The sequence below is a fragment of the Xenopus tropicalis genome, chromosome 8, assembly GCF_000004195.4.
Source record: "Xenopus tropicalis strain Nigerian chromosome 8, UCB_Xtro_10.0, whole genome shotgun sequence".
Classification (NCBI taxonomy): domain Eukaryota; kingdom Metazoa; phylum Chordata; class Amphibia; order Anura; family Pipidae; genus Xenopus; species Xenopus tropicalis.
In genome coordinates, this window is record NC_030684.2 from 32111640 (window position 1) to 32139223 (window position 27584).

Consider the following 27584-nt stretch of genomic DNA (forward strand, 5'->3'; position numbering starts at 1 on the left):
TTTCAAAAAATGTCTTTAATTGTTCAAAATAGCACAAAAACGACAGATAGCACTATAGTAATATTGATTCACTTGGAGAACTCCTCTACAATGGAAGTAATAGCTTTTCTTCTCAAAGAAAAAAGCAAGGTGAGGTTTTAGCAGGGAGGTTCTAGGCCATAACACACAGTAACACTATAATACAAAAACAAGGACTGGCAGCGGGAATCTGACGCAAAGATCTCCTCTGTAGTTTGTCCACTGCCTCTTCCAATCAGCTGCCAGCAGAGATTTCAGGCAAAGCTGTAATTACTTTCTGTTTATGGGGGTAGGGTAGGGGACAGGCACACTACTTAGGACAAACTCTCGGACACTGTTAGTAAGTAAAGCCTAACTCTTCCCGTACTACTACGTATTCCACATCTGACTTCACAGTCACCTTCCTACCCATATTAGAGCGAGAGCTCAAGAGCAGTAACTTAAAAACTGACAATTCATAGAATTATCAGATACCTTCTCGGAACCTTGCCACTACCCCCCGTCCCTTTATCAAGCCAATGTTCTACCGTGGATGCAAGGACAGATCCAATATCAGGACTGGTTTAAACCCATGACATAGCCCTAGATCAGGAAAAAAAAAAAAAAAAAAAAACTAGGAGAAAACAACCCCCCCCTTTTTGACTCTAAGAGTCAAGAACAGAAAAAGGAAAAGAAAAAAAAAAAGGGCCAGGACTTCATTCCTTGCACACAACTTTACAAAAAGCCGGAATACCACAGAGGCAAAATGTTGTGCCGTGTACGAAGAAGTTAAACATTTTGGAACCTGCTAGATAGATTAAAAATAAAGGGGGGAGAATTATATATATATATATATGTACACACATTTAATCAGCTCGACGCATGGAAGAGTCAGATAAAAGTTACTGAAATAATGTAAATCCTAAATGACTTAATTTTATTTTTTTTGCGGTTTCCTAGTTTTGTTTTTTTTGTAGAAAAAAAACCCAAAATCATGCTTTAAGCTACGGCAGTTTTTTTTTTTTTTTTTTTTAAATTATTATTTTCTTATAAACCATGTTTTTACTTTGTTACAAAAAAAGAAAAAAAAATCCCACCTGTTGGAAGAAGTTTAATAAAACAGCTCCAACAGGGCATTTATATATATTTATATATGTATATATATATACTTTACTTATGTATAATGATCTGCCAATGTGGACTGCCTTTCCTCCAACTACTTGGGGGGGGGGGGGAGGTTGTCACTGACTTTCTTTGCTAAGAGGCGGGGAGAAACAATTGGCAAGTCCTAAGGGGGAGGGAGTTGGGTTGGGGTTTGGAATTTTTTAATTCATTGAATTAGTTCTCTGGCATTTGATGGTTCAGTCAGCAAAAAGGCAGGGGTGGGAAGAAAAACACTGCAAGGGGGTGGGAATTCTCTCTCAGCTTGATGTATTGCTTAGGACACAAGGCTGTGCCCCTGACATGACAAACTATGCCTCAATAACTAATGTTTTTTCCTACAGAAAACACAATAAAGAAAAAAAAGGCAGATGGAAGTCTAAGCCACCTAAGCTATATAAAGGGGAAAAACTGTATTTAAAGCGTACAATGCAAAACTTTGTACAAGATTTGTCACTCATCATTGCCAGATAAGACATCCTTGGCTATGCTGGCAAAGAAAAGGGGGGGGGGGGGGGGGGGGTGGGCTTAAGCCAATAAAGGTGATGCCATCAATAAGGAAAACTCTGAGCCTGCAACGCTTGTTTCAGCAATTACTCTTGCACCTAATGTGATCAATAAGCTCTGGATAAGTGGCGATCAGAGGGGGATTACCAATGGCCATCCCAAACTAAGGGGGTGGGAGGAAGGAAAGAAAAAAGTTATATAGACTCCACACATTGGAAATGGTTATACAAATTGAAAACTTCATTCAAACAAACGTTGTTGCAATATATATAGATATAAAAAAAAATGTGAAAATTGTTGGTGGTGTGGAGTTTCCTGGTAACTTCCAGCAAGCTGTGAACAGGTTTCCAAGCGCTTCTTGTAGCACCCTGAACACCAAAAAGGGCAAAGAATTCCGCACGCAAGTCTCACTCCTCTCCTTTGTCTCGAGTACGTCAAGTCAATCATGTTTGTCGGTGAGGAGTATTGTACACGTGCGGCACCCATAACAAAAACAGAAGAGAGGAGGGATCATATCCGGATGTGCGGCATGGCTCTGTCGGTTTAAAAAGTAGCACAGGTAGAAAGATCCTTTCTGTGACTACAGTTCAAAGTTCTGCACCCCTTCTCTTAAAGTCTGCTCATGTCTTTAAAAACCATTACACCCCTAAACACCAGGATGGCTGTGACGCAAGTCCAAGTGCTTCTGTTGCGGATAAATCAAGCAAGTTCCCAAAACTGATGTTCCCATTTTCTTTTATGAAGAAAACAGTTCGAACCAGTCAGAAAGGCTTGTGGAAAAATTCTCATATGTATGAATGTTAGGAAGAGAAACAAAAAAAAAAAAAAAAAAAAAATGTAGGTTTTCAGATTGGTTTGCTTGTCCACAGTTGACAAACTCCTGTTGGTTTACAAGTGTCCTCTTTGCCTTTGCCCCATAAAAGGACAAGGTGGTGGTGGTGGTGGTGGGGGAAACAAAAGAAAAAAAGAAACACTGACAACTGAGAAAATGGGATATATTGAAGTCCATCTCAACCTATCAAAAAGGGGAGAAAAGTAAAATGTGCTTTTGCTACTATTCCCACAATCTATCAATGATAAAAAAAAGTAAAGGGGGGAGGCAGAGCAATAAAACCAGCCCTTCCTACCAACCCGAAGAGCCAGAGTAGAATAAGCAACATACATATATATATTATATATATATATTATATATATATTATATATATATATATATATATATATATATATATATACACACACATATATATATATATATATATACATATATATATAAAAAAACATGGGGCTTAGCAATTGAGGAACAGCAAGGAGATATTTGTTGGAGGGTCTTTTAACAGGCTGGACAGGTGCTATGAACTTGATCAGGCATGATCAGACTTTGCTTTCTTTGGAGCGGATTTCCTGAGAAACCAGAAAAAAAAAAAAAAGTTAGAAGGCTGAAATATTTCCACGACCTCTAAACAGAAAACAGGCCATGGCAAACACATTCCTAATCAATGCCCGGTTAAACATCATGGTAGATCACCCTGAAAAGCACATGGTGGTTGAACTCATGTTGATATTACAACCTAGGAAAAGTGCTAAGACCAAGTGCCATAAAGTGAGGACTTAACGGAACACATAAAGAAAGGAGACTTAGGAGTCTAATTCTCTAGGGAGAAACCTATATAACATTGGCAGTTAAGAACTTACATATCAGGGGAGGATACAGGCCGTTTATTGGCTGGCTTCCCAGCTGATCCATCCTTGTTAGATTCTGCAAAAGGAATTGAAACAAATGAAGACGCTGAAAAAAAATCTGGGGAAGAATTTGATAGGACAAAAACATTTATTGAAGGTCACTCACCCTGCAGCCACCTGACTTGGGTGGCAGGTCCATAGCCTTTTTCATTTCGGGCAGCAATGCGAAAGATAATGGCAGGTTTTGTGGTGTAATCTATATGAGCATTGGAAAGGCTGGAGGACTGCACCAGACAAGAAGGGTTAGGGCCACAGTATACCCTCATAAAAGCCAGCTGAGCTGGGGTAGACTTCTGTTCTCCACTGGTTTGGCTGCTCTGGATGGCCAGATAAACGGAATACTCAATGATTTTGCCTGAGGTCACAGAGGGAGGCTCCCAGGTAAGGTGAGCTCCATCTGGGCTCTAGGAAGAAAAGCAGAGACAATAAATAGCATGCATCAGATGACTACACACTTTTTTTTTTTTGTATATTTATTTTTTTTCTTCTCTCTCAGTGAGCTTGTTCCCTCCTGTTTTACATTTCTGCCCAATTAAAGTCTGCCAGGCTATTATATAAATTGCAACATAATCTGGTTTCAAAAGGGGTCACCAACAAGATCTATTGTATGTTCACGTGGCCATTTGGGTTTTCTTGTGCCCAAGCAGTAGTATATTTGCTAAGCATTGTGTGAGTTTCACCTACATACCCCAGGGGTCCTAAGAAAAAGTCAAAGTTGGCAAAACATAATGTGCAGAGTTATTACTGAAAGCACAACCAACTTGTTTATCCAGACCCTACAGAGTAGTACCCAGCCTTAGACCATTAAAAAGATAACTCAACGCATAACCAGAACATTTGACTGCTATGTTTTATATCAGGTAGAAAAAGCAGCATCCACAACTATGCAAGGTAAGTGGGAAATCAATTCAAGCCTCACTGGTAACAAGTCTCCTTACCTTGCTGATCTTTATGGCACATGGTGCTCCAGGGAAACCAGGCAAACAAGTTTTAAAAGCCGATATCTCACTGAAGGGTCCACGACCGCAAGCATTTATACCAGCAACCCGGAATTTGTAGGCTGTACCAGGCTGCAGCTCTTGCTTCTTCAATTGGCTGTAATCCGGCAGGACACCAGAGTCATCCTGTAGGGCCAAACACACAAAAGCATTAATGTGCTGCAAAAACAACTCCTGTTTTCAAAAAGTTGAGGAATAATTAAAACAGCTTCAGTCAGGGTAACATACCCAAAGACTTTCATTTGGGGCAGATCCAAATGCCCACCTCAAGTCTCAAAAATGTTTTCCTTATATAGTTCTGCAGATCATCCTTCTCTAAGTGTCCAGTGTCTCTTCTGCATTCAATAATACACAGACACTTGTCCATTTTCTCTTTCCAGCTGCCCTCTAATTTCCATTTACTGCTGTCAGCAAACAGTCCTTATTAATGCATTAAAAAATCTCTACCCTTTTTATTTGCTCATGTCCTCATGTACCCTACAGACTCTAGCTGGAATAGACAACCACTCTGTCCTATGACAGCACTGTCCAGCTGAAGGAACGCATGCTGGCTGTGACAATTATTTTTATACCACCCAGTCATCCTCTTGAGCACCACTTATGTACAATATCACTTTAAAGGGGTTGTTCACCTTTGTACTTCATACTAAAAGTTTATTTAGAGTGCTATTTTGAGACAATTTGTTTTGTTTACCAGTTCCAGTTTTGAAATTTTAGCAGCTATGTGGTCGCTAGGGTCCAAATTACCCTAGCAACCAGACAGCAATTTGAATAACAAACTGGAATATAAATACGAGACACTGATTAGAAAGATAAGTAATGAATACTAAAATTGTAGACTTACAGAGCAATTGTTTTTTGGCTGCCGGCCAAATTTGACCCCATTTGAAAGTTGAAAAGAAAGCAAATAATACAAAACAATAAAGGATGACAAATGAAAACCAAATGTAAAGTAGCTGGAAACTGGTCTTTCTACAACAAACTAAAAGTTAACTCAAAGGTGAACTACCCCTTTTATATAACGAGTCCAGCAAACATGGGGTACATGCAGATTATGTTAAAACTTACAAGTCTTCCATGGGATGCATAATCTAAATTACATCACCCATCTAGAACCACCTTACTTAAAAAAAAAACAAGTATGTAAACAGTGTAATTTAGAAATAAAGTAAACCATCAAAATCATTACAATGTAATCAATGTAAAATTACAACAGCTGGGACTATATGATCTACAAAGGGGCATTTGTAAACTCAAGTAACTGGAAAAAGTGAATACATAAGTTCAAAGCTCACTACATAATCATTTCTTTATTCATTCACTGCACTTACATCATTATTGGAGTCATCTGCCTGCAGGTAATAATGTGTCACCATCATATTAGTGGCCTTTATTACTCCCACATCAAACCACTGATTCTCCTTCTTTACTGGAGCTTTAGGCTGCTGTGGTGGGGAATCCTGTTTCTGTAAAAATAGGAGAAGTATGACATCAGAGCAGGAATTTGCAAGGGCTTTTAGGCTGCACACTACTCTTGCCTTTGTCACAAAATAAAAAACCCACTACGAAAACCTACCGATTCAATGCCGTTGGCAACCTCTGTTAGAGCAGCTGCAGCCTGCAGTTTGGCAGGACTGGCAATCACAACAGGCTGAGACGCTGTGAATGTATTAGATACAGTCAAATCTAAAAAAAAACAAAAAAAAAATTGTAAAAACCTGTTTTAAAAGGTTTTAAATGAATGGCGAATTGCACACATGCATGAAAAATCTCTGCAAATCATCACTTACTATCAGTGGCTGTGGTTGGCAAGAGTGCCACTGCACTGGTCACAGCACTAGTCAGCTCGCTGAGCCCATTGCTTTCACTGGCAGGATCATTAAGGCTATCAGCAGGTGCAAGGGCCTCTGTAGGCACATGGTGCAATTGCTGTAAATGTTGCAGCTGCTGCTGGTGAAGTTGTTGCTGCTGTTGCAACTGCTGCTGCTGCAGTTGTTGGAGTTGTTGCTGTTGGAGCTGATGTTGTTGAATCTGCTGCTGCTCTTGCAGCTGTTGTTGCTGCTGCACCAAGGCGGCCAGCTCCTGCTGCGTAAGGACAATGGGAATAGTTGTTGTAGGCCCTTCTGTCGTCAGATGACGCAGCTCAGCATGAGCCACGTCAGAGGTATCCATAGGTTCCCCAGATGCAGCTTGGAAACCCATAGAAAGAAAAACAAAATCAAGTTGCAGGTCGCCGATATTAAGAACAAAGACTAGCCTTGTATCAGGCTGGTAATCTTAAACACTCTATGGCCATATGGTATAACAATAAATCTCACTCTTATTTATGTCATGCAAGCATTTATGCAGCTATGAAATAGTCTTTAAAGGTTTTTTAGTTTCTACAGACAATTAAGTTTAAACATTCTGCATTAATGGTATAAGCAAGTTGCAGGGGTGGGCTGGTTACTTTGGTCTTACTATGCCTAATGGTGAACGATGCCTTTTGCTGCTATAACAAATGCTATTCTAGAAGGAGACAATCTAATGTCATCAGGATAACTTTATATAGAGGTCACAAAATGAAGACAGAATTCATCAGGCTATAAACTATGGCACAATAGATAAACTAACTTTGCATACATAAATAATCAGGCTTAAACAGCCCAAGTGCTCTAAATGTTTCTCTTATTTAAAAAGAAAACTTTCAAAATCTTGCATCACTTTGCAGTTATTGCCTTCTCACCCCTAGAACTTACCCATCACTGCCTGCTGGGCAGCCTGTAGCACAGCTTGGATGGCCAATGCCTGGGCCTCCTCTGTTGCTGCTGCTTGCGCTGCTGCCTCTGCTGCAGCAGTTACCGCAAGCTCCTCGGGTGTAAGTCCTGTCACCATCAGTGTGGTTGTCTGTCCCTCTGCCATAAGTTCTTGAGGAAGAGATAGCTGTTCTACTGCTTGTTGGTCAGCAGCCACTGAGGCATCCTGACTGGATTCTGCTTCCATAGCTGCTTGCAGATCTGCTTCACTGTGTTCTGCTACCGCACTGTCTATTGGCTGCTGAAGTGCCTCTGCTTCTGACTGCATGTCCTCAGGTGGCTGAAGAATATCCGAGGAAAGCTGAGCTTCCGATTGCTCCGTGCAAGAAACAGCCTCAGATCCTTGCACAGCAACTTCAGCGGATGGTTCAGTCATAGAAGAAATGTTCTGCAGAAAAATAAGATGTATAAAAATACCACAGCAGAAAATCACTCCCTCTGGACTTCTAATTCAACCAGGCCAGATAAACTATTTAACATAGTGTGTCATTCAGTGTAACAGAACATGAATGAGTCCCTCAGAGGGTTTCTGCTACCTAATTTGAGAACCGCTCTCAGAAGTGGAAAATGTAAAGTCCAAAAGCCATTTTGGTGGGAAATAACACGTCTCTTACCGGCACAGAAGGTCCAGGAAGGGGTGTGGACTGTGTTACAGTTGTTACTGCTCTGGAGGCAGCGGGTGGCACTGCAGAGTGTACTGGAGAGGAAGATGCGGCAGAAGCTACAGCCACTATAGTAACAGGGGAGGATGAGGAGCCAGTACTGACGCTGCTGCTTTGGACAGATCCATCCGCCTGCTCAGACTCTTGTTCTCCTTCCCCACTGGCAGGTGGCTGATCTATAGTAAGGAAACAAGACACATTCATTAAAGCGATGAACACATTTCATTTGAGCATCACATAAGCAGTGGCCAAGTTTAGCGCACTGTACCACCTTGAAGAACTTTTACAGTATCAGCTCTCTGCATAGAGTATCAACTTGATTTATATCTGGTGCAAGGCAATATTCAGAGGTCCTCAGGGATTTCTATTACTGCAAAAGCCCACCATCTCTCTTTAGGGCACGGAGCAACTTACTCGCCCACAATAGATCGATGATACCGTGGGCGAGTACCTGCTCCAAAAAGGGTTTTCACTGGCAACAATAGAAGTAGTCAGAAGTAAGCCCTTCACATTGTTTCGGTTTCTGAAGTTGCCTACAGAAGGAAACTTTCTGCGACTTCAGAAACCGAAGCGATGTGAAGGGCTTTCCACCAGCAACTTCTATTGTTGCCAGTGGAAACCCTTTTGGGGGAGGTACTTGCCCACAATAGCAGCAATCTATCATTGGCGAGTAAGTTGCTCCATGGTTGCTTGCCCTAAAGAGAAATGGTGGGCTTTTGCAGTAATAGAAATCCAAGAGGACCTCTGAATATTGCACTGCACCAGATATAAATCAAAGCTGTACCATCTAACCTTCTGCATCTCTGTCCTGTCTGCCAAAACAAACTGTGCAAAGGAAAAACAAAGCAGATATTTTATGGGATTCTGTTATGATCTTTATGGTGTACTTTTTATTTCTAAATTGCAGAGTTTGAATTGCAAATAATTCACTCTACCTTTTAAAATGTTATTTTCAAACATACAAATATATATTTTTTTTAGCTGTAATATTGGTGTGTAGACGCCAATATTCTAATATCTACTGCTACTATCTATCTGCTGCTATCTTGTTGCTTTTCCATTGTTCTGCTGATCATTATACATATAATATATAATAAAACACTTTTAAATCATTTTAATTACAAGAACAGGCATTTGTTCTTTTAACAGATTATAGAAGGGGAGGGGGCATCATCTGGTTCACAAGATGGTTAAAGGAGACATATCCTATAAAAATTATGAATGTACCAGGGAATTATACTCCTCTAGATATAGAAGGATTGTGCTTAAAAAAGTTGTGTTTCTGACTGATTTATTGAGAAATTCCCCCAAACCCCACTAGCCCCGCCCATCTCTTCCACTTCCTGCTGGCTGAATTCTCTGGATGAGCTGGGGAGCCGGCGGCCCTCCGTAACCTGCACTGCACTGTAGGATAGGAACCAATCAGCAGCTAGGCTGACCTGATAGGGAACTGAAGCGTGTCTTTGCTTGTGTGATTGCAGGGCTGTGATTGGCTTTCCCCCTCCTACTGTGCTTCTGGCAGGGACCGTTAGGACACGCCCACTCTCCATTTCAAACTGGGCAGAGAAGAGATAGGATCTATAGGGAGCTCCAATAAAGGGGCCATTGTTACAGATAGGGTTAATGTTTAGCCCAAAGGGAAACCAGCACCGGATATTATTCATAATTGCCTACAGGGTTAGGGGTTTTCCCCATTTATCCAATATGTCTCCTTTAATAGAAGGCAAACGCAGGATAAAGTGCTGGCTCACAGTAGGAGATTATAAAGTGGGCACATGCCCAAAATCTTTAGCAAGAGGTACAATATTAGAAGTAAAGAGATTGTGCAGGAACCTACTGAACCCCAATGCACTTAATCATAGGCTTATCATGGGCAATAAGTTCATTAACCAGCAGTGGCAAAATAAAAACCTCAACACTTATGAAGTATAATAGCCCACAAGGCAAAATCAAAGAGATTTAACTTCTACAAAGCACAAGTAAAGCTCATTACCATACATTCACAGAGAGCTCCATTTCACCGAAGCCTCACCTTGGTTGGTTCCCATGCTGGCTGTAACTGTGGTAGCTGTATGGGTTGTACCAGTCTCGTGAGTTTCACAAGGAGGGTTAGAACAGACTTGCTGAGTAGGAGCAGCAGGCTGGTTGCCTATGTTAGATGTGGATGTTGTTGATGTGTTGGTGGTATTGGTTTCATGGGTTTCACAAGGAGGGTTGGAGCAAACCCGCGGCTCTAGGATGTTTGGTTGAGTCTCTGTACTTCCAGTGGAGATCGCCTGGTTTGTCTCACTGGAAAGGTGCTGAACATTTGCAGCCTGCTCTGTCCCAATGTTTGACCTAGAAGTTGTTGGGGTATTGGTGGTGTTCGTTTCATGAGTTTCACAGGGTGGATTGGAACACACAATGCTCGTAATTTGGTTGTCTCCAAGGATATCATTGGCCTCACTACTTGGAGACTGTACTTTACTTGACTCAGTTGATACAGTCATCATGGTTCGCGTGGAGGTTGCCTGATGGGTCTCACAGGAAGTTTCATTGGCAGACCGGTTTTTGTTATCCGAAGACCCAGAGTTCATGTTAGATTTGGCGGTGGTTGCTGTGTGTGTAGTGCCAGTCAGAAGGGTTTCCCATGGGCGACTGGTAGGAACTTCCCCTGTTTCCTCCAGCTTAGTAGATTCTTTATCGCTGCACACAGCACCAGAATTTTCTACTTCAATAAGGTTGCAGGAGTCCGAACTAAAGCTGGCATGTACAGACATGGTGGTTTTTGTGGAACTTGTTTGGTGTGTTTCACATGGAGGATTATTTGGGGTCCTCTGAACATTCTCTGTTAGCCCAGAACCGATGTTAGATCTTGCTGTGGTAGGGGTATGAGTGGTGCCAGTTTCATGGGTCTCTGAGGGTGGGTTAGAGCAAACTCTTACAACATTTTGTGACTGATCTGTTCCAATGTTAGCTGTTACATTCACGGTTGTGCTGGTGGTGTTTGTCTCATGAGTTTCACATGGAGGGTTGGAACAAACATGCAAGTTCTCTGCCTGTCCACTGATAATGCTAGCAGTCACAGTCATGACTGTACGGGTAGATACAGTTTCCAATGTCTCACATGGTAATCTAGGCGGCCTTTGATGGTTCTCCGTTTGTTCTTTGCCAATATTTGACCTAGCTGTTGTAGCTGTTGGAGTTGTACCAGTTTCATGAGTCTCACATGGTGGATTAGAACAAACTCTTGTCCCACTTGCAGTCTGCCCACTGCCCATATTTGCCATTGCAGTGGTGGAAGTTTGAGTAGTTCCTGTTTCATGGGTTTCACATGGGGGATTTGAACAAATCCTGGTCACAGTTCCCATCTCCCCGCTGCTAATATTTGACATAGCTGTTGTTGCAGTTTGAGTGGTTCCAGTTTCATGGGTTTCACAGGGTGGGTTGGAGCAAACCCTTGTGATGTTTCCTGCTTGCCCAATGCTGGCCATGGCTGTAGTTGCTGTCTGGGTTGTTCCGGTTTCATGGGTTTCACATGGAGGATTTGAGCAAACTCTGACCACGCTGCCATTTGCTTGAGCCAAAGAAGTTGCTACATATGTTCCAGGCTCTTGACCTTCACAAACAAACTGTAAAGTGCCACCAGGTTGCTGGACAATGCTGCTGAGATTTACAAGAGTGGTGGTGGCAGTATTGGTGGTTCCAGTCTCATGAGTTTCACAAGGAGGGTTGGAGCAAACCAAAGTGACAGTGCCAGGCTGGTCTCCTTGGCCAGAATCTGCAATAGTTACAGTAGCTGTGGGCTGGTCAGAGGTTGGTGAAGCCAGTATAGACACTGGAAGATCATGAACAGGCTGGGCCTCAACCCCACTAGGAGTTGTAATTAATGTCACTTGTGTAGGCTGAGAAAGCGGCTGTAAAATAAAATATTGATATGTTTTTATATGCAACCAAGAGTAAATTTCATTTCTTCAATAACACCAGGGTGGAATGGTACGGACAAGGAAACACTCAGATAAATTTAGTCACTTATGAAATACTCCCGATGTAAAGCTAGAAGGAACCCCTAAAAAGCAATTCTATACCCTGCATAGGAGTGATAAGTATCGACTTGGACATTAAGCACAACTTAGTAGAAACATTTTAGTATATAGATAGCATTATTTTCAAGTGCAAAATTATTATCTGAAAGCTTATGGGTTTCTACTGATTTTAGAGCTGCAACATATACAAGGAGATACAATTTTGTTTGTGGGGCTTTCAACAGAGAACATTCTTTAAAAGTTATTTTAACATAGGTTTAAATTTACAGTAAGCCTTTGTATTTAGTAATGAGTGAGAACTGCAATATTTCTTATTGGAGGGATTGGATTTGGGGAGAGGAGTATACCCCTAAGAACGCCTGCATTTGCCTTTCAACAACAACATTATCAAAGAGATTCAATGGAAAATGTAAAACGTTACCTGCATGGTGATGGTAGGAGTAGACAGTCCAGATGCTGCAGTGAGAGAAGTCTGAGCTGCAGACATAGTAATGGCTCCAGGGTTGATCACCTGTCTGGAGAGAGTAGCAATTGTGCCCAAGGTATTAATTGGTGTCGCTAGAGAAGCAGTGTTATGAACTCCACCTCCGGCTAAACTAGTTGAAACGGTTCCCGAAACAGTACCAAGGGTGGTGACTCCTAAGACATTAAAAAAAGAAAAAAAAAATATGTCATAAGATGAAAAATACATTGCTTGACCCATCGTTTATTATGCATTTGGTTTTTATTTTTAGGATGTGAACGTATATGGTAGGGGCTTAACCCAGACATTAAGCTAGAGTAAATACCTGTGGTGCCTTTCACAACAAGGGTGGTGACAGTAGGTTTCACCGCAGAAACTGTTACTGGTGTGACAAGCCTTACGCCACTCATTGGGACAGTACGAAGAATTGTGCCAGGCTGCCCCGGTGCTCCTTTTAGCACCACCTAAAGAAATGAATAAAATGTTAAATCTTCCACCATTGTGAACATTCAAAATCAATGCAGCTTGGATATGAGTAAATATGATTCCACCCACTGGATATTTCAATTTAAGTCTTATTCTACTGGTAAAACTCACAGTTATATTAGACCTAGGGACTGAAGCTGGCCATACACATAATGATCTATTTGTTTTGGTAAGGTCACCAAACAAGCTGGTCTTTACTAGATTTGGCCACCTAAGGCCTAATTGGGCCTGGGCAAGCAGGAGGGACAAGCCTGGCCTGCATATTGAGTACATGCCCCCTCATATCTTTTAAACGTCAGCATGCCTTAATTGGTAGGTTGTCTCACTCTTCTTCATAATGTGCTAAAATAAACAAACATACTATTAAAAGTTAAACATACCTGTGTTAACCCCTGTTGTCCATGGGTAGTGGTAAGTTTCGGAACAGCTGTAATTATTTTGGCTGGGGTTCCAGTGCCAGATGTCACCATTTTGGTTGTTAGAATGGTAATTGGTGACTTAATTCCAGCAGTGTTTGTTACACCTGTCAAATACATTTTGAAATACAAATTAAGAAATGTTTGTGTATGGTTAAAGCAAGATTGGCCGAGATTATCATCAAGTCAACTTCAGGGCTAACTGTTTACAGGAGCTTAACAAGCAGCTGGTTGTGGACAGTTGAAGTAAAAGGGTGTGTAAATAGTGTCACTGGCTACATTGAGTAAAGATCTGGGCATCCTTATTGTCATATAAGCTAAAGCTTGTAAAATGTGCTTTTACAAGTCACTAGTTTAGAAAGAGAAAGTCTAACTAATCTGTATAGCTAACTTAACACCAAAAGATTACACCCACCTGTGGCACCTGCTTGGGTGATAATGGCAGACATGGGAATTGTTTTAATTATTGTAGTAGTTCCTGGTTTAGTGGTATTTGGAGAAACACTGCTAATACCCAGGATGGTAGGCTTGGTGCCTGTGCCTCCAGCTTGTGTGGTGGTAATTATAGTTGTGGGTTTCCCATCAGCAGATGTTACAAGTTTCAGTATTGTTCCGGCAGGCAGCGGTCCTTTGGTCTGGGCAGAAGAAGTAAAAATATACAAATCAGTAATTCCTGTATCCAAGTCAGGGATGGACAACGCACTGTAGGCTCAACATTTGTACAGGTGTTTTAGTTGTGTTTACATTTGCTTAAATTTTTTTTTTTTAATTTTCAGGATGAAACAGCCTATAGCTAGCCTGTCCAGGATGCAGTAGCCACCATTGCTAAACTACCATTAAAGTAGAGCTCATCATTAAATCCCAATGCTCAAAGACCTAGCACCCTGGTAATCTTGGGTAAAAATTGAAGGTAGCTACACTAAAGAAAGGAGGAGAAGCTTGTTTACTTTAGAATAAAAATGCAATGGCTCCTAGTGAATGGAGTTTAGCCTCACAATCTACTCATTAAGACACAAAACAGAATATGGGTACTTATCACTTCATAAATGAGAAAAAAAAAATGCAGCCCGTGATCTTACCTGTATGATCTGTGTCAGTGGCCCAGTAGACGCCTGGCCTGTTATTGCAGAGGTTTGCACAGGTTTGGTCTGGACAACAGACATCACTTTTCCAAGATTGGATATCTGTAAGAAATACATTTTACAAATAACAGAACAGGCCAAACCTTCTCTTCGAACTAAAAAGTTATTTATCCACTCATTGAGATCTTTAACTTTATAAAAGCAACAACCATCATTTAAAGTTTGCCCTCACTGGAAACTTACCAAAGCACTGCCACCAGGAACAGAGATAGGACTCTTAACTAGAGTGATGGTTTTGGTAACACCGCCCACCACAGTGGTTACAACTTGGGCCTGTTGAGCGACAGTCACAGTTCCCGACTTATGCACTGTGATTATAGGACGAGTCTGCGCATTGCCAGTAGTGGGAGCTGAAGTACCAACTTGCGCAGCAGCTGTTTTCAACATACGGGTTGCAGGGTTGCTCACCTATTAAAAATGAGGGGCATTTTAACATCTGACATACGGCAAAACAACCTACAAAATGGCTTTACATTTACAGTGCCATGAAGTCATTTATCTTTCCTTTTAATCATAAACTCTTAACAGTAATGTCACATTTTTGTGGAAAAATCTTTTGGCATGTGGCTCTAAGAGTCATTTGCTACAAAAATTAACCGAGATGGGTGGCGTACACTTTGGAGAACATCTGACCTCACTAGTTCAAGAAGCTTTACCCACTCTGCCTGTTACTGAAAACTAGGCAATTGCAAATACATTACAATTACTGCAAGCAACAAAGACTACAAGTGTTTTTTTAATTAAAAGACATTCCTTTGGATGATAAAAGGTCCATTTGATTATCTCTTACCATTACTGGTGAGGATGCCACTTTGACAGTAGTGGGAAGTGTGGTGGTTCCAGAGGGCATAGAAACAGTTTTTACCATAGTAGCTCCAGCAGGTACACTAAGCACAGTGGGTGCAGAGGAAGGGGGTATCTTCTGTGTTGCAGCAGCAGCTGCAGCAAGAGCAGCCATGCCACTCATTGGCTGACTGCTACCAATAGCCTGGAAAGTGAAGAGACACCAAAAGGAACAATTAAAGTACTATTTTACAGACAGGACATTTTATTTATGTTTGCTACGCTGCATATTGGAGGGTCACGTATACATATTATACAAAACATTCACTTTAATCCCCCAGAAGGAATTTGCCTCAGCTTGAACCTTGTTATCTTTGCACTTTTATCGGTAACCACCATATTATGCCTGATAAGCTGTCAGACCTAGAAATCGCAATGTAGTATTTTTGCTACCTGCACCTTGTATTAGCAATACTGTCACTGACGGCTGTATGACTTGACATGGAATAACTCCTTACTTTTTATCCTACAGTTTAATTTAGAAATGTTTTGTCTTATGTTCTGTGTTTTAAGTAAAACAATAAAAATGCACCTTTAAAATAAATAAAGGTAAAATACTTACGGCACCCTGGGTGCTCTGTGCAGGAACAACCATGCGCACACCAGGTGGGAGAGAAGTCACAGTGACAGGAGCTTTAGTAATCTGATTAGCTGGCCTTACAGTAACTAGAGGTGTGCTTACAGTGGACTGCTGGCCTCCAACTTTAAGGACAGCTGGGACAGCTACAGTAGAAAAACACAGGAGGGAAAGTTAATTTACTGGCAAACCTTAAGAGAAAGCAAAGAAAAAACTGAAATGATTTACCTTGTGTGCGAGGAGCAGCAGATACTGCAATAGGACTCCCAGGCATAGTAGGCAAGACCTGGATTGTGGCTGTTGTGGGTGGCACAGAGGCTGCTTGAGGTAAGAGGGTAATGCCAGTGTGTGCAAGTTGCTGTACTGTTGGAGCGGCAGCTGCAGGTGCAGGGCTCTTGGGTGGATTTACTGGCACAGATGGGACTGGATTGGCCGGAGACATTGCTGCAGCAGCAGCTGGTATGTCATATTTTTGTAGTTGCAATAAGTAACTGTCTGCAGTGGGCACAGCACCCCAGCTAACCTCCAGGGAGTTGGTGTTTGCCCTTACCAGTTGCACACGGGCAGGTGCAGGTGGCTTCTCTGTAAAACATTGACATGAAGTGTTTCATTTTTAACTGTTACAGTTGCAAAAGCTCTTTTAGACACCTAAAAAGAGATATATGCCACTCACCTGTTTCAAGGTACCACAGATCCTTGCAACACACCTGGTTGTTCCAGGCTTTGCGGTAACCATCCCGGCCACTCCATATATAGAGACGTGTATTGATGGCCACTGCACAATGGCCTGCACGAGCGCGTGGAATGTTATCCTCTAAGGTGTCCATTACAATATGTTCCCATGACATGCTCTCTGCAATTGAGTAAAACAACTTACTCCTCTAGAACAATATACTAGATTTGGACCTCATTTAAATTACCATATACAAGCAGTGTATTAATAAAGTGTCCATTTACCAAGGTTGAGACATGCAAGAGTATTAGTGCATTTCCATTCTTTCTCATGGGTGGCTACCTTAACATCATCCATTACAAGAGGCACCCATCCTCCAAAGACATACATTCTGAAAAGAAAAAAAAAAAAAAAAATCAACAGCCATGCTTATACTTTAATAACTTACTTAAGCATGGCAATGCTTTCAGCTGGGAGAAAAATGCACAGGCAAACAATTACAAGATCCCTTTGCAGCAGTTCCTGACTGAAAAGTGCCAGTACTGGTGGAGTCAACCATCCAGCTACCTGCCTGTAGGTACCTGCCCTTTATATTAGGCTACATATTATTACACTGATGACAACAGTTCCAAACTTACTTATTCAGTATGGTTGTGGCAGAATGAAGACTTCTTGGGAGTGGCGCAACACCATTCAGACTGGGTTTGCTCCAAGTCAGTGTATCTAAAGAAAGTGTTACAAGGATTTTTAGATGTTTTGTCTATGAGTCTGAATGCAAGAATTTAAAAAGATAGTTTTAAAATGTATCCATTGTATTGCACTTCTTATATTCTGTTCTAGTTACCTAGCTAAAAGATAGGGTTTACCTTATATACAATTTTAATACTTCATATTAAACCAATTTTTAAACCATTTATATAACAAAAGAACATTTCAACCATACCTATATCCAATATCCAAAGATCACCAAGTCTGCATCCACTCATGCCCCCATATATTACCAAACGAGACTTCTTGTTATCTTTATCTGTGTAAACCACTGCAGTGTGGGATTCGCGTGGTGGTGGCAGAATACCATATGTTATGGGAACATCCCAAGCTACAACTCCAGAGCCTGGGCGCAACTCTAAGATGTAAAGATCATTTAGGTACCTAGGTAAACACAAAAGGTTAAATCATGTAAAATGATCGATAAAACAGCATTCTCTGTAATAGAAAAACGAAACAGATTTGGTGGGCAGAAGAGCAAGGCTAATCAAAATGAAGATTAGATACCTAGGAATGTTGTTCTTGGGGTCCTCACTATCATTAGCAAGTCCACCAAAAAGATAGCATTTGTTTCCAACCAATGAAAAACTGTGTCCAAGGCGAGGGCATGGTGGTGGGCCATTTTTGGGTGCTTTGGCTTTTAGTCTTTTCCATTCCCATCTGCTTGCCTGAATGGAAAATATAAAGGTTGATTTTAACATTATCTCAAGTAAAAATCATCTACATTAAATACAAAAAAAGCTTAATAAACCGATAGTTGCATAGTTCACCCTGCCCAGCACAGCCTCAACACACAAATCCCCACTACTTGACAATAAAAGATCATCCGTGAGCTACCTTGAGTAGATCATTGCTTTTTAGGGACTTGACATTAAAGGCAATGAAACATATAGTGATTCTGGCGACAACATGTTACTAGGGCAATTAATCACTGAGGGCCTAGTAGGGCTGGGCGATATACCGTTTAATACCGAATACCGCTGATTTACCTTACGACTTTCTGTTGCCGATCCTTCGCTTGCCTGACTCTGATTTTTAATACTGCAGTAATTATTCTCTAATTTATTAGGAAATGGGGTTAACACCTATTCATGCATGGAAGAAAAAATACCGTCAAATACAGTGACACCGATATAATTTTGAAAAATACCGTGATATAAATTTTTGGTCATACCGCCCAGCTCTAGGGCCTAGGTAGTCATCAGTCAGAAACACGGCAGCCATGGCATCCAAGTAACAATACCCTGGACATGCCGGTGCATTTGTGGTTCCAGGTATTTTGTCACATAGGGAGCTTTTAATCACCCAGAATATCTATATGCAGAGTTTCAATAAAGTTCATTTGAAAATAAAGGCATTGCTGAATTTAAATCTAGCATTAAGTTATAAGTTAAATTTAGACCTCAAGTTCAGAGTTCCACTTCTGTACTATCAATATGTCATTTAAATTTCTACCTAGCTTTATGAGGTATCATACCTACAAACTACACAGAAATCAGCAAGGGGATAAAAATAAAGTAAAATTACCTGCAACTCATACAAGTCATTGCTGTACTTTCCATACTCCACCATTCCTCCAAAAACGAGTAAACGTGTCCCATCACAAACAAATCCATAGGCGGCACATCCAGGGGGTATGTCACCTCTCACCGCTGGAATAAACCACTGGTTTGTTGCTGTTAGAAGAAATGAAAAGTTACTTATATGACAACAAAAAGGCATCATTATAATCAAAATATAAAGAAAACAAATACAATACTATTTTTCCCCAAACAGCAATGCACCAAGGGCATTTTTGTTTAGCCCCAAGCCTACAGCTTATAGGACACTATAAATTACCTAACTGCCCCCCCATTGACTAAGCCTTTACGTTTACTTTTGTCAATATAAAAGTAAGGCTACTACAAAGCACCCCTGAAGGTAAAAAGTGACCATCGTTAATATCCGGTGTGCAGCACATCAATCCATATAGTCAGATTTTTCTGCATGCAAGAGCAGATTTACACTTGCAGTGCAAAATAAATTCCACTTAGGGTGTATAACCATTAATTAGCTCCATGACTTCTGTGACTTGATGCTATTAATGAAGATGGATAGAATCAAAGAGAAATATGGATAAAAATATTTTTTCAATAACTACAATGCTCATGGTGTGTGAGCACAGTAAAGAACAAAGTCGGGATAAAAGCTCTTGCACAAAGCCACTAGGTGACACTATCAACTAAAATGATTAGTTTTTTTTAAAATTCATAGCAATTTTAAACACCCAGCCTAAAGGCGGAGCTAGTTTTCATTTCAGTTTGATTTAATAAAAAAAAAAAATGTGTCTGGGTGCCCTCATTTCTTCGAGAGATAGAGATATACATCTCTATTTCTCTTTGGATACTCAAATATAGTGTACTATAAATGTTATAAATGAGTGGGAATGTATTATGTAACACATAAGGGCCGATTGTAGCTGCTGATATCGGTCCCTTGGACCGATTCGGCAGCTTATCGGCCCGTGTAGGGGCAGAAACAAGGGGCCTGCCCGACAGATATCTGGCCTGAAATCAATCAGCCAGGTTCGAAAATTCAGTCGGATCGGGGGCCCCGCTCGTTGATGCGGTCCCTGAACCGACTGCCCCATTGCCGCCAATATAATTTGATTGTTTGGCCCCAGGGCCAAACGATTGAATTAGCCTACACGCTCCCAGATATCGCCCACCCGTAGGGAAAAGCCAAGCGAGCAAATCTTAAAGGAACAGTAACACCAAAAAATGAAAGTGTTTTAAAGTAATTAAAATATAATGTACAGTTGCCCTGCGCTGGTAAAACTGGTAAGTTTGCAACAGAAACGCTACTATAGTTTATATAAATGAGCTGCTATGTCAACACGGGGGCAGCCATTGAAGCTGGGAAAAAGGAGAAAAGGCACAGGCACATAGCAGATAACAAATAAGCTCTGTAGAATATAATGGGGTTTTATCTGTTATCTGCTAAGTAACCTGTGCCTTTTCTCCTGTAAATGGCTGCCCCCGTGGCTACATAGAAGCTTTATTATATAAACTATAGAAGTCTTTCTAAGGAAAACACACTAGTTGTACCAGTACAGGGCAGCATTACATTATATAGTAATTACTTTTATACACTTTCATTTTTTGGTGTTACTGTCCCTTTAACGTGTATGGGGACCTTTACATCTATTAATGTAAAGTTTCAGAGACAGGAATGTAACAACTTTTTCCACCTTGTATGTAACCTATAAGCCCACAGTGCTCACACTTATAATAAACTTTAGACTTTACAAAAAAAAAAAAAAAAAAAAAAGTATACAAATTTACCCTATATCTGTGCATAATTACATAGTAACATAGTACAGGTATGGGACCTGTTATGCAGAATGCTCGGGACCTGGGTTTTTTTGGATAAGGGATCTTTCTGTCATTTGGACCTCCATAACTAAAGTCTGCTAAAAATAATTTAAATATTAAATAAACCCAATAGGATTGTTTTGACTCAAATAAGGATTAATTATATCTTAGTTGGGATCAAGTACAGGTACTGTTTAATTATTACAGAAAAAAAGGAAATAATTTTTAAAAATTAGAATTATTTGCTTTTAATGGAGTCTATGGCAGATGGCCTTTCCATAATTCAGAACATTCTGGATAACTGGTTTCCAGATAAGGCATCCCATACCTGTATAATTAGCTTCATTTAAGCATTCTCTGCAATAAATGAGCAATTGACTTACTGGCACAGATGTTTAAAGGAGAACAAAAGGCAAAGTCACTTGGGGGTGCCAAAATGTTAGGCACCCCCAAGTGACTTAATCGCTTACCTTGTACCCCGGGCTGGTGCCCCTGTTAGGAGAAAACAGCACCAGCCCGCTTCCTCCTTCCTTTCCCGGAAAATGCCAGTGGTTGGCGCATGCGCAGTAGAGTGAAAAGCCGACTACTCTGTTAAAGTTCGGCTCTAGTTTCTCTCTACTGCGCATGCGCGCGTGAGTGAGTCAGGAAGGAGGAAGCTGTTCTCTCCGAACAGGGGCACCAGCCCGGGGTAAAAGGCAGGCGATTTAAGTCACTTGGAGGTGCCTAACATTTTGGAACCCCCAAGTGACTTAGCCTTTCCTTCTCCTTCAACCATCCAATTATGGGAAACTTGTTAACTTAAACACCTACATTCAAACCAAGGCTTTAAATTGGACATATTTTCTAAGGGGGTTATGTAAAAAAAGCACTAGGTTTGCCCAGGAGCAGTAACCCATAGCAGCCAATCAGCAGGTAGTTACTGATCACCTGTTTAAAAGCAAATTTCTTATTGGTTGGTATGGGTTACTACTCCTGGGCAAACTTTGTGCCTAAGGAGGTGAGAGTTTGTAATTTGTGTTAATTTGTTTATTTTAAGTTTCTGTGTAGCAGCTATCCAGTTTGGAATATCAGCAGTTATCTGGTTGCTAGGGTACAATTCACCCTAGCAACCAGGCAGTGATTTAAATGAAAGGCTGCACGATGAATAAGAAGTTTAAAAAAAAAGAAAGAAACGTAACACCAATAATAAAACTGTAGCCTCGCTAAGCAAACTGTTGCTTGCCAGCATCAGTGACCCCCCCCATGCAAGAGCTAGAAAAAAAGTAAATGAACTATAAAAAAAAAAAAAAATTAAGCCCAGTTGAGAAGTTGCTTAAAAAAAGAAAAAAGGACTATTTTATAAGACAGCAACAGCTAATTAAAAATCATCAAAGGACACCAGCAAACCAAAAGTCCAGGGTCAGTAGGGGTTATTAACCTACTGAACAGCAATCTTAAATACATTATGTTAAACATAAGGCAAAATGGATATATTTGGACATGTACACAAACATTGGTCAATGGAGTCAAATCATACTAGCAGCCCTGCCAATGCAAATAGGAACCATGTGTATGTTTAATGTGGCTATAAAAATAAAACACTGGTCAATGCAAAGTAAATTTTAAAAGGTTAATAACATTACTGCAAAATGATCCAGAAGGATCCAGCCTACAAACAAGTTGCATAACAAACTATGGAATAATATACAAGGCATGAGATGTAACCATTAGCGACAGTAACTTATAATAAGGGCTGTGTAACTGTGCCAAAGCAAAGTAGCACTTACAGCCCTAGTCTAGGAGCAAACAGGGGTGGAGGCTGGAGCGGCAGCATTTGAAACTTGAATTTGGCGGCAGGAGTCGTAGCTGCAAGAAGCTATGTGGGAACTAGCAAGAAAGGGATTGGTCAGAACCTGCTGAAGAGTCCTCCTCTGAAAGTATGGGCTATGCTAAGGGGTGCGGTTACCATACAGATTCCAGCTCCAGAGTGCCAAAATCAACTGTCAGATCACCACTAAGAGGAACAAATCTATACCAGGCTCCTGACCTGCCCCGGGACCTTTTATTCAAAAATGGTCTACAATGACATTGCCACAAGGGAGGGGGCTGCAAGACAAATATAGGAAGACTTTAATTATTACAAATATTGCAAAACCCCTGGTGCTCGTCACAGAAGCCTCGGGAGAGCTGTAATGAGCACCCAACACCTGACAGCAGAGATAAATATATTTACATGAATAAATGCTATGTAAGTACCTTGCCTGCTCAGATACCCTGGCAAATCAGGAAAGTTTTGCAAATACCAGTGGGGCATAAGTAAAGCGCAATCATAAATCTAAACTGTTTTACCACTGCAGATTATGCAGCAATACAAGTCCCTGCAACCCCTGGCAGCTGAAGACACACTGGGAGCTGCAGTTCTGCAAAATGTAGCACTAGCCCCTGAAACTAAGAAGCACTATAATGAATTTACAGCATTAACCTTTGCTCGCATCTGCAACCTTTTTCATGGGCTGCTAGTTCCCCATTTTTGCAGCCATAATTACATAACAGCTTATGCTAACATTTATACTGTAATTAGTGCGTATACAAATATACACATTTATATTGGCACCATGGCTGCGTTTCAGGGGTCTTTTGTCTATGCAATCAGTCTCAGGGACAGAGAGACAGAAAGGGGGTGGCGCTGTCTGAGGTGCCTCTGCCTCAAGGGCTTCAATGTGAGCACTACCACACACAGCTTTAAGCACTATATCCCCCCCCCAAAAAAATAAACACACATGCTAGCTACCAGAGCCGAACCCATTAGTCAGTCTGTGCAAATGACAGGACCCAGAATGAGCAAAGCTTCAGCCACAACAATCTCTCTTGATCACATTAGAAATTAAATGTTCAATGTGAACTGAAGGAAGAGGGATGACAATTATTAATGTATACCCAATTGCTATTACTATTTCACGATTTTCTTATTATATAGACACACACTTGCGAGTAAGATGAAAAGAACAGTGCCCCCTAAATGTTAAGAACTGAGGTACATCCCTTTCATTAATGTACTTTAATGCTGTTTAATATCCCCAGTCCCTACTGTTTCCACAAAGCCTCGGCCCTGCCATTATTAAACTAACATTTCCCTACATGCCAAATGAATCCACTGTTACACTGGCGGCCGGAGATTGGTTAAACGGGCATGATTGGCTGGCCGGCCAAGCCCCGCCCACATTCGCTCCTGTCTACCTGATCCTCCCGCTGGAAGAGAACCCGCCATTTTTCTTTGTGGATTGAAACATAAGGGATAGAACTGAGGTGAATGTCTGTGGTGCTGGCGGTGGCAGCTTTCACACAGACAGCATAAAAGCCCCTCAGATAAATGGTTCTAAAGTGGGAATATTCTGCCTGCGCTCCTTCCGCCTGTTTGGGCGGATGTTGGGGGCTGTAGTCCTTCAGCACCAGCGGAAAAGCAGCACAGTTTGACTGAAGTACATACAACTTGTGACTGACAAGTTCCTGTCAGGAGTTACTCACACGTATTATAAACATGAAGCTCATCCACGATGCCCTCGTTCCCTCCTCCAAAAACCACGATAAGTTCCTTTATAGCCACAGCTCTGTGTCCATGCCTGGGCCTAGGCACCGGGCCCGACCATCCCACTACTCTCTTCCAGCGGGGCTGCAAGGCACCGGCTGTCGATATGGCCGGGGTCGCCGCCATTGTAGCTTTCTTCCAATATATTCAATCCCTCTCCGTTGTGATTCAGGGCTAAGAATGCACTTTTCTTTATTTTACAGTGATAAATAAAATCCCCAAAGCAGTGGTTCCGTTGCTGGTACTATAAAAGTGATCTGAATAAAACGGGGTTTAAAAATCCCCGCTGAGGCCTACACTGTTGCCGGGTCTCACTGAGGCGCTATGGGAGCCGCCATTTTATGACGGCGGCCAGAGAGAGAAAAAAGCAGCAAGTCTGTTTCTTCCCGCGGGGTTCGCCCCTTCTGTGGCCACACGGGGACCTTGCAGCGTCCTCTCCCCCGGCAGCTTCTTCCCTGTCTCGCCGGTGAAGGGTTTGTTTCCTTAAAACCGCCCGGGAGTTGCAGAGCTGAGGGAGTCCATGGGAGCCGCCATCTTGTGCCGTCCAAACAAACCAATAAAGAGTTGGTAGGAAGAGCAAAGATGGCGGCGAGCGGGGCGACAACACACCGAAATGTCCAAACTCCTCCCTTTTTTGTGGTTTTTCGATATTTGCTCGGGTCGCAGTCAGGGGGAATCTGCAGAAATCGCTACTAATCGAACAGGCAAAGCGGATGTGATGGAAAAGGAAAAAGCCGGCGAAGCTAGCGACTCCCAGCTGCCACTTCTTCCCACCTGTCAACGGGAGTTCCGTGAGAAACAAAGGAAGGAAACGAGACTGAAACACAGAATGCAAAGCGGGAACTCTTGCCCGCCTGGAAAATCCGTCCGCGACCGCTATTCTCGGCGTGCAAACGGTGGGCAATGTACCGGAGACTGTTTTCACGCCTCCCTGGGAGCCGCCATCTTGTGAGCGCCCGCCTCCAACCTTCCTCCTCCTCCGGAGACAATAAGATGGAGGCGGAGACTGCGCTGTGCGGCGGTGGCGGGCGGGGGCAGAGAAAGCGGCGCTTACTGCGGCCTCCCTACACAGGCGAGGGGATAGAACAGGAAAAAAGGAAACTGCAAGTGGTTTGTTACAAAGCGCCTCATCCAATATGGCGTCCGAGCAAAGACACAAGGAATGTACGACACTACCATAGTTGCTCATTGTGCTCAGCGTGCGTACCATTGCAGTACCGCTGTAAGGCAGGGATATTCCACCTGATCACATGCCCACTGCTGCAGAACTAAAACTCCCGTCATGCTCAGTTGAGAGAGTACATTTTAATAAACGCTTAGGGCTTAGACACTATGTATGTATGTATAACTTTATTTATAAAGCGCCACAAGGGTACGCAGCGCTGTACAATCTTACAGAATACAAAATTACACACAGGGAGGATGAGTGATATAATAAATAAATAAATACATATATGTATATATATATATAAGTGCCATGTGGTATGAGACACAGTAGGAAGGAGGTCCCTGCCCAGTAGAGCTTACAATCTATAAGGGCTTCGAAACATTCAAGATGCATTTGTTCAGATTTTATTGTGATAGATATTATAGTAAGGGCATTTCTTTGGTTAAAACCTTGGTCACAGTAAAGATTTACCACTGGATCTTTCCTTGAATTTGACCAGCCATGTACTGTGTCAAAGTGAGCTGATCCAATCTTTGGCCCTTCTGCCAGCAAGTGATCTGTAAGGTAATGCATTCTAAATTACATGCTGGTGTGAAAATGATACGGAATGTTACTTAGGGCTAAATTGAAGGGGAAATTTTGATCAGATTTTATCTCATTTTGTTATGGAACAGCACAAGTTTTTGTCCTACAAAATCTAATCTCCACAGCTGTAATGTAAAGTTGGATCAGATAAAACATCCCATACACGGGCCGAAAGAAGCTGCCGATATTGGTCCCTTGGACCAACTCGGCAGCCTATCGGCCCGTGTAGGGGCAGAAACGAGCGGACTGGCCGACCGATATCTGCCCTGAAATTGTCCAGATATCGATCGGCCAGGTTAGAAAATTCCGTCGGATCAGGGACCGCATCGGCTCGTTGATGCGGTCCCCGAACCGACTGCCCCATTGCTGTGTGCAGAATTCAATCGTTTGGCCCCAGGGCCAAGATCAAATTCACCTACATGCCTCCCCGATATCGCCACCCGTAGGTGGGGATATCGGGTGAAGATCCGCTCGCTTGGCGACATCGCCAAGTGAGCGGATCTGCCTGTGTATAGCCAGCTTTACAGTCAGTGTATTTCAGATAGAAAAAATTCTGTCAGACACCATCACATTTTATCTCCTCAGATGAAGACACATCATTCTCTTCTGCAAGGTGTCATGTCAGATGGCAAATAGTTAGGAAATGCTGGTTCGTGGCTCTATATATACTGCTCCAGTGGTATGGGGGGGGGGGGGTAAGAACTGAGAAGAATGGGGGAATATCTATTTTTCCCTTCATCTCCCACCATAGAAGTATAGTCACATTAACATAAATACATTCATGATTTTAATAGGCATTAGATACCACAAGCTTTTCTTTAAGACATTTACTATTTTATCCTCTGTATTGCACTGAATAATAGGCACAATTGACCACTATGGCAATGTACACACCTGAAAACTGAAGCTGGAACTGGAGAACGAAAGTTTAAAAAATATGTCAAATAAATTCACAAAACTACCACATTACTTCAAACTGTCGGAGAAGCCTTTGTCTTTGCGTGTGTTATTAACAGAAAGCTGGAGCTAAACTGGTGACATTTGTTTCAACTTTTTGATTTTAAACAAAATCTTTCACTTTTAACATAATTATGAATTTTGTCCAGTGCAGGCGCAGTGGGGTATAATTTTGGATTGATGAGATTGAGGGGAGAGCAGTTTGATGTGCAGTTCCTATATATGTTTTAGTATATATTTATTTTATCTTCCCTATGAATTTCAATGGGACCAAGCATCATTTTTACGAGCCAGGTGGCATGCCTGCTTGCACCCCAGCCGCCGATCCACACCAGCATTTGGAACTGAGGTAAAAAAAACTTATGGTCCACAATTTAGTGCAAATGACTTCATGATCCCCCGTGTGAAATGTATATATACTGCACCACAGCAGCACATACACATATTCATTCACAGTTCCAATTCCATTTACCAGCCCCTCTGTGCACTGAAAACTTTTAAATGTGCAAAGGCACCGTTTTATCACAATTTCTATTCATATTTTGAGTGGGAAATGCCATAGTGTTGCCACTGCTCGGACAAACCTCGAAAGGTCTCCAAAACCACCTAGTGGTTACGTAGGTATGACGCTCACCACTCCATTTAATTCTAGTTACAAAACACATTCACTACCACTTCTGTGTATAAAACATTTTATTATTCT

General features: G+C 41.7%; 1 protein-coding gene across 2 annotated transcripts; it reads right to left on the bottom strand.

The window, feature by feature from the left end:
* On the bottom strand, positions 1-25398 carry hcfc1 (host cell factor C1). 2 transcript variants are annotated; one of them, XM_012968986.3, is made up of 26 exons: positions 24111-25398; positions 18781-18929; positions 17761-17921; positions 17429-17637; positions 17124-17208; positions 16770-16876; positions 16486-16665; positions 16041-16394; positions 15798-15958; positions 15183-15380; positions 14576-14800; positions 14330-14434; positions 13666-13885; positions 13215-13357; positions 12674-12812; positions 12307-12524; positions 9893-11756; positions 7813-8036; positions 7142-7586; positions 6194-6601; positions 5980-6089; positions 5735-5869; positions 4344-4529; positions 3512-3809; positions 3358-3421; positions 1-3066 (listed from the first exon to the last, which is right to left on the bottom strand). In XM_012968986.3, exons 1-26 carry the CDS (start codon positions 24295-24297, stop codon positions 3027-3029), a joined length of 6615 nt encoding a protein of 2204 aa, XP_012824440.1. In that variant the 5' UTR covers positions 24298-25398; the 3' UTR covers positions 1-3026. The 2 variants fall into 2 exon arrangements, with proteins under 2 accessions (XP_012824440.1, XP_012824441.1); XM_012968987.3 differs by having other exon boundaries at positions 2977-3066; positions 6194-6592.
* Between the last annotated feature and the right edge of the window lie 2186 nt (positions 25399-27584).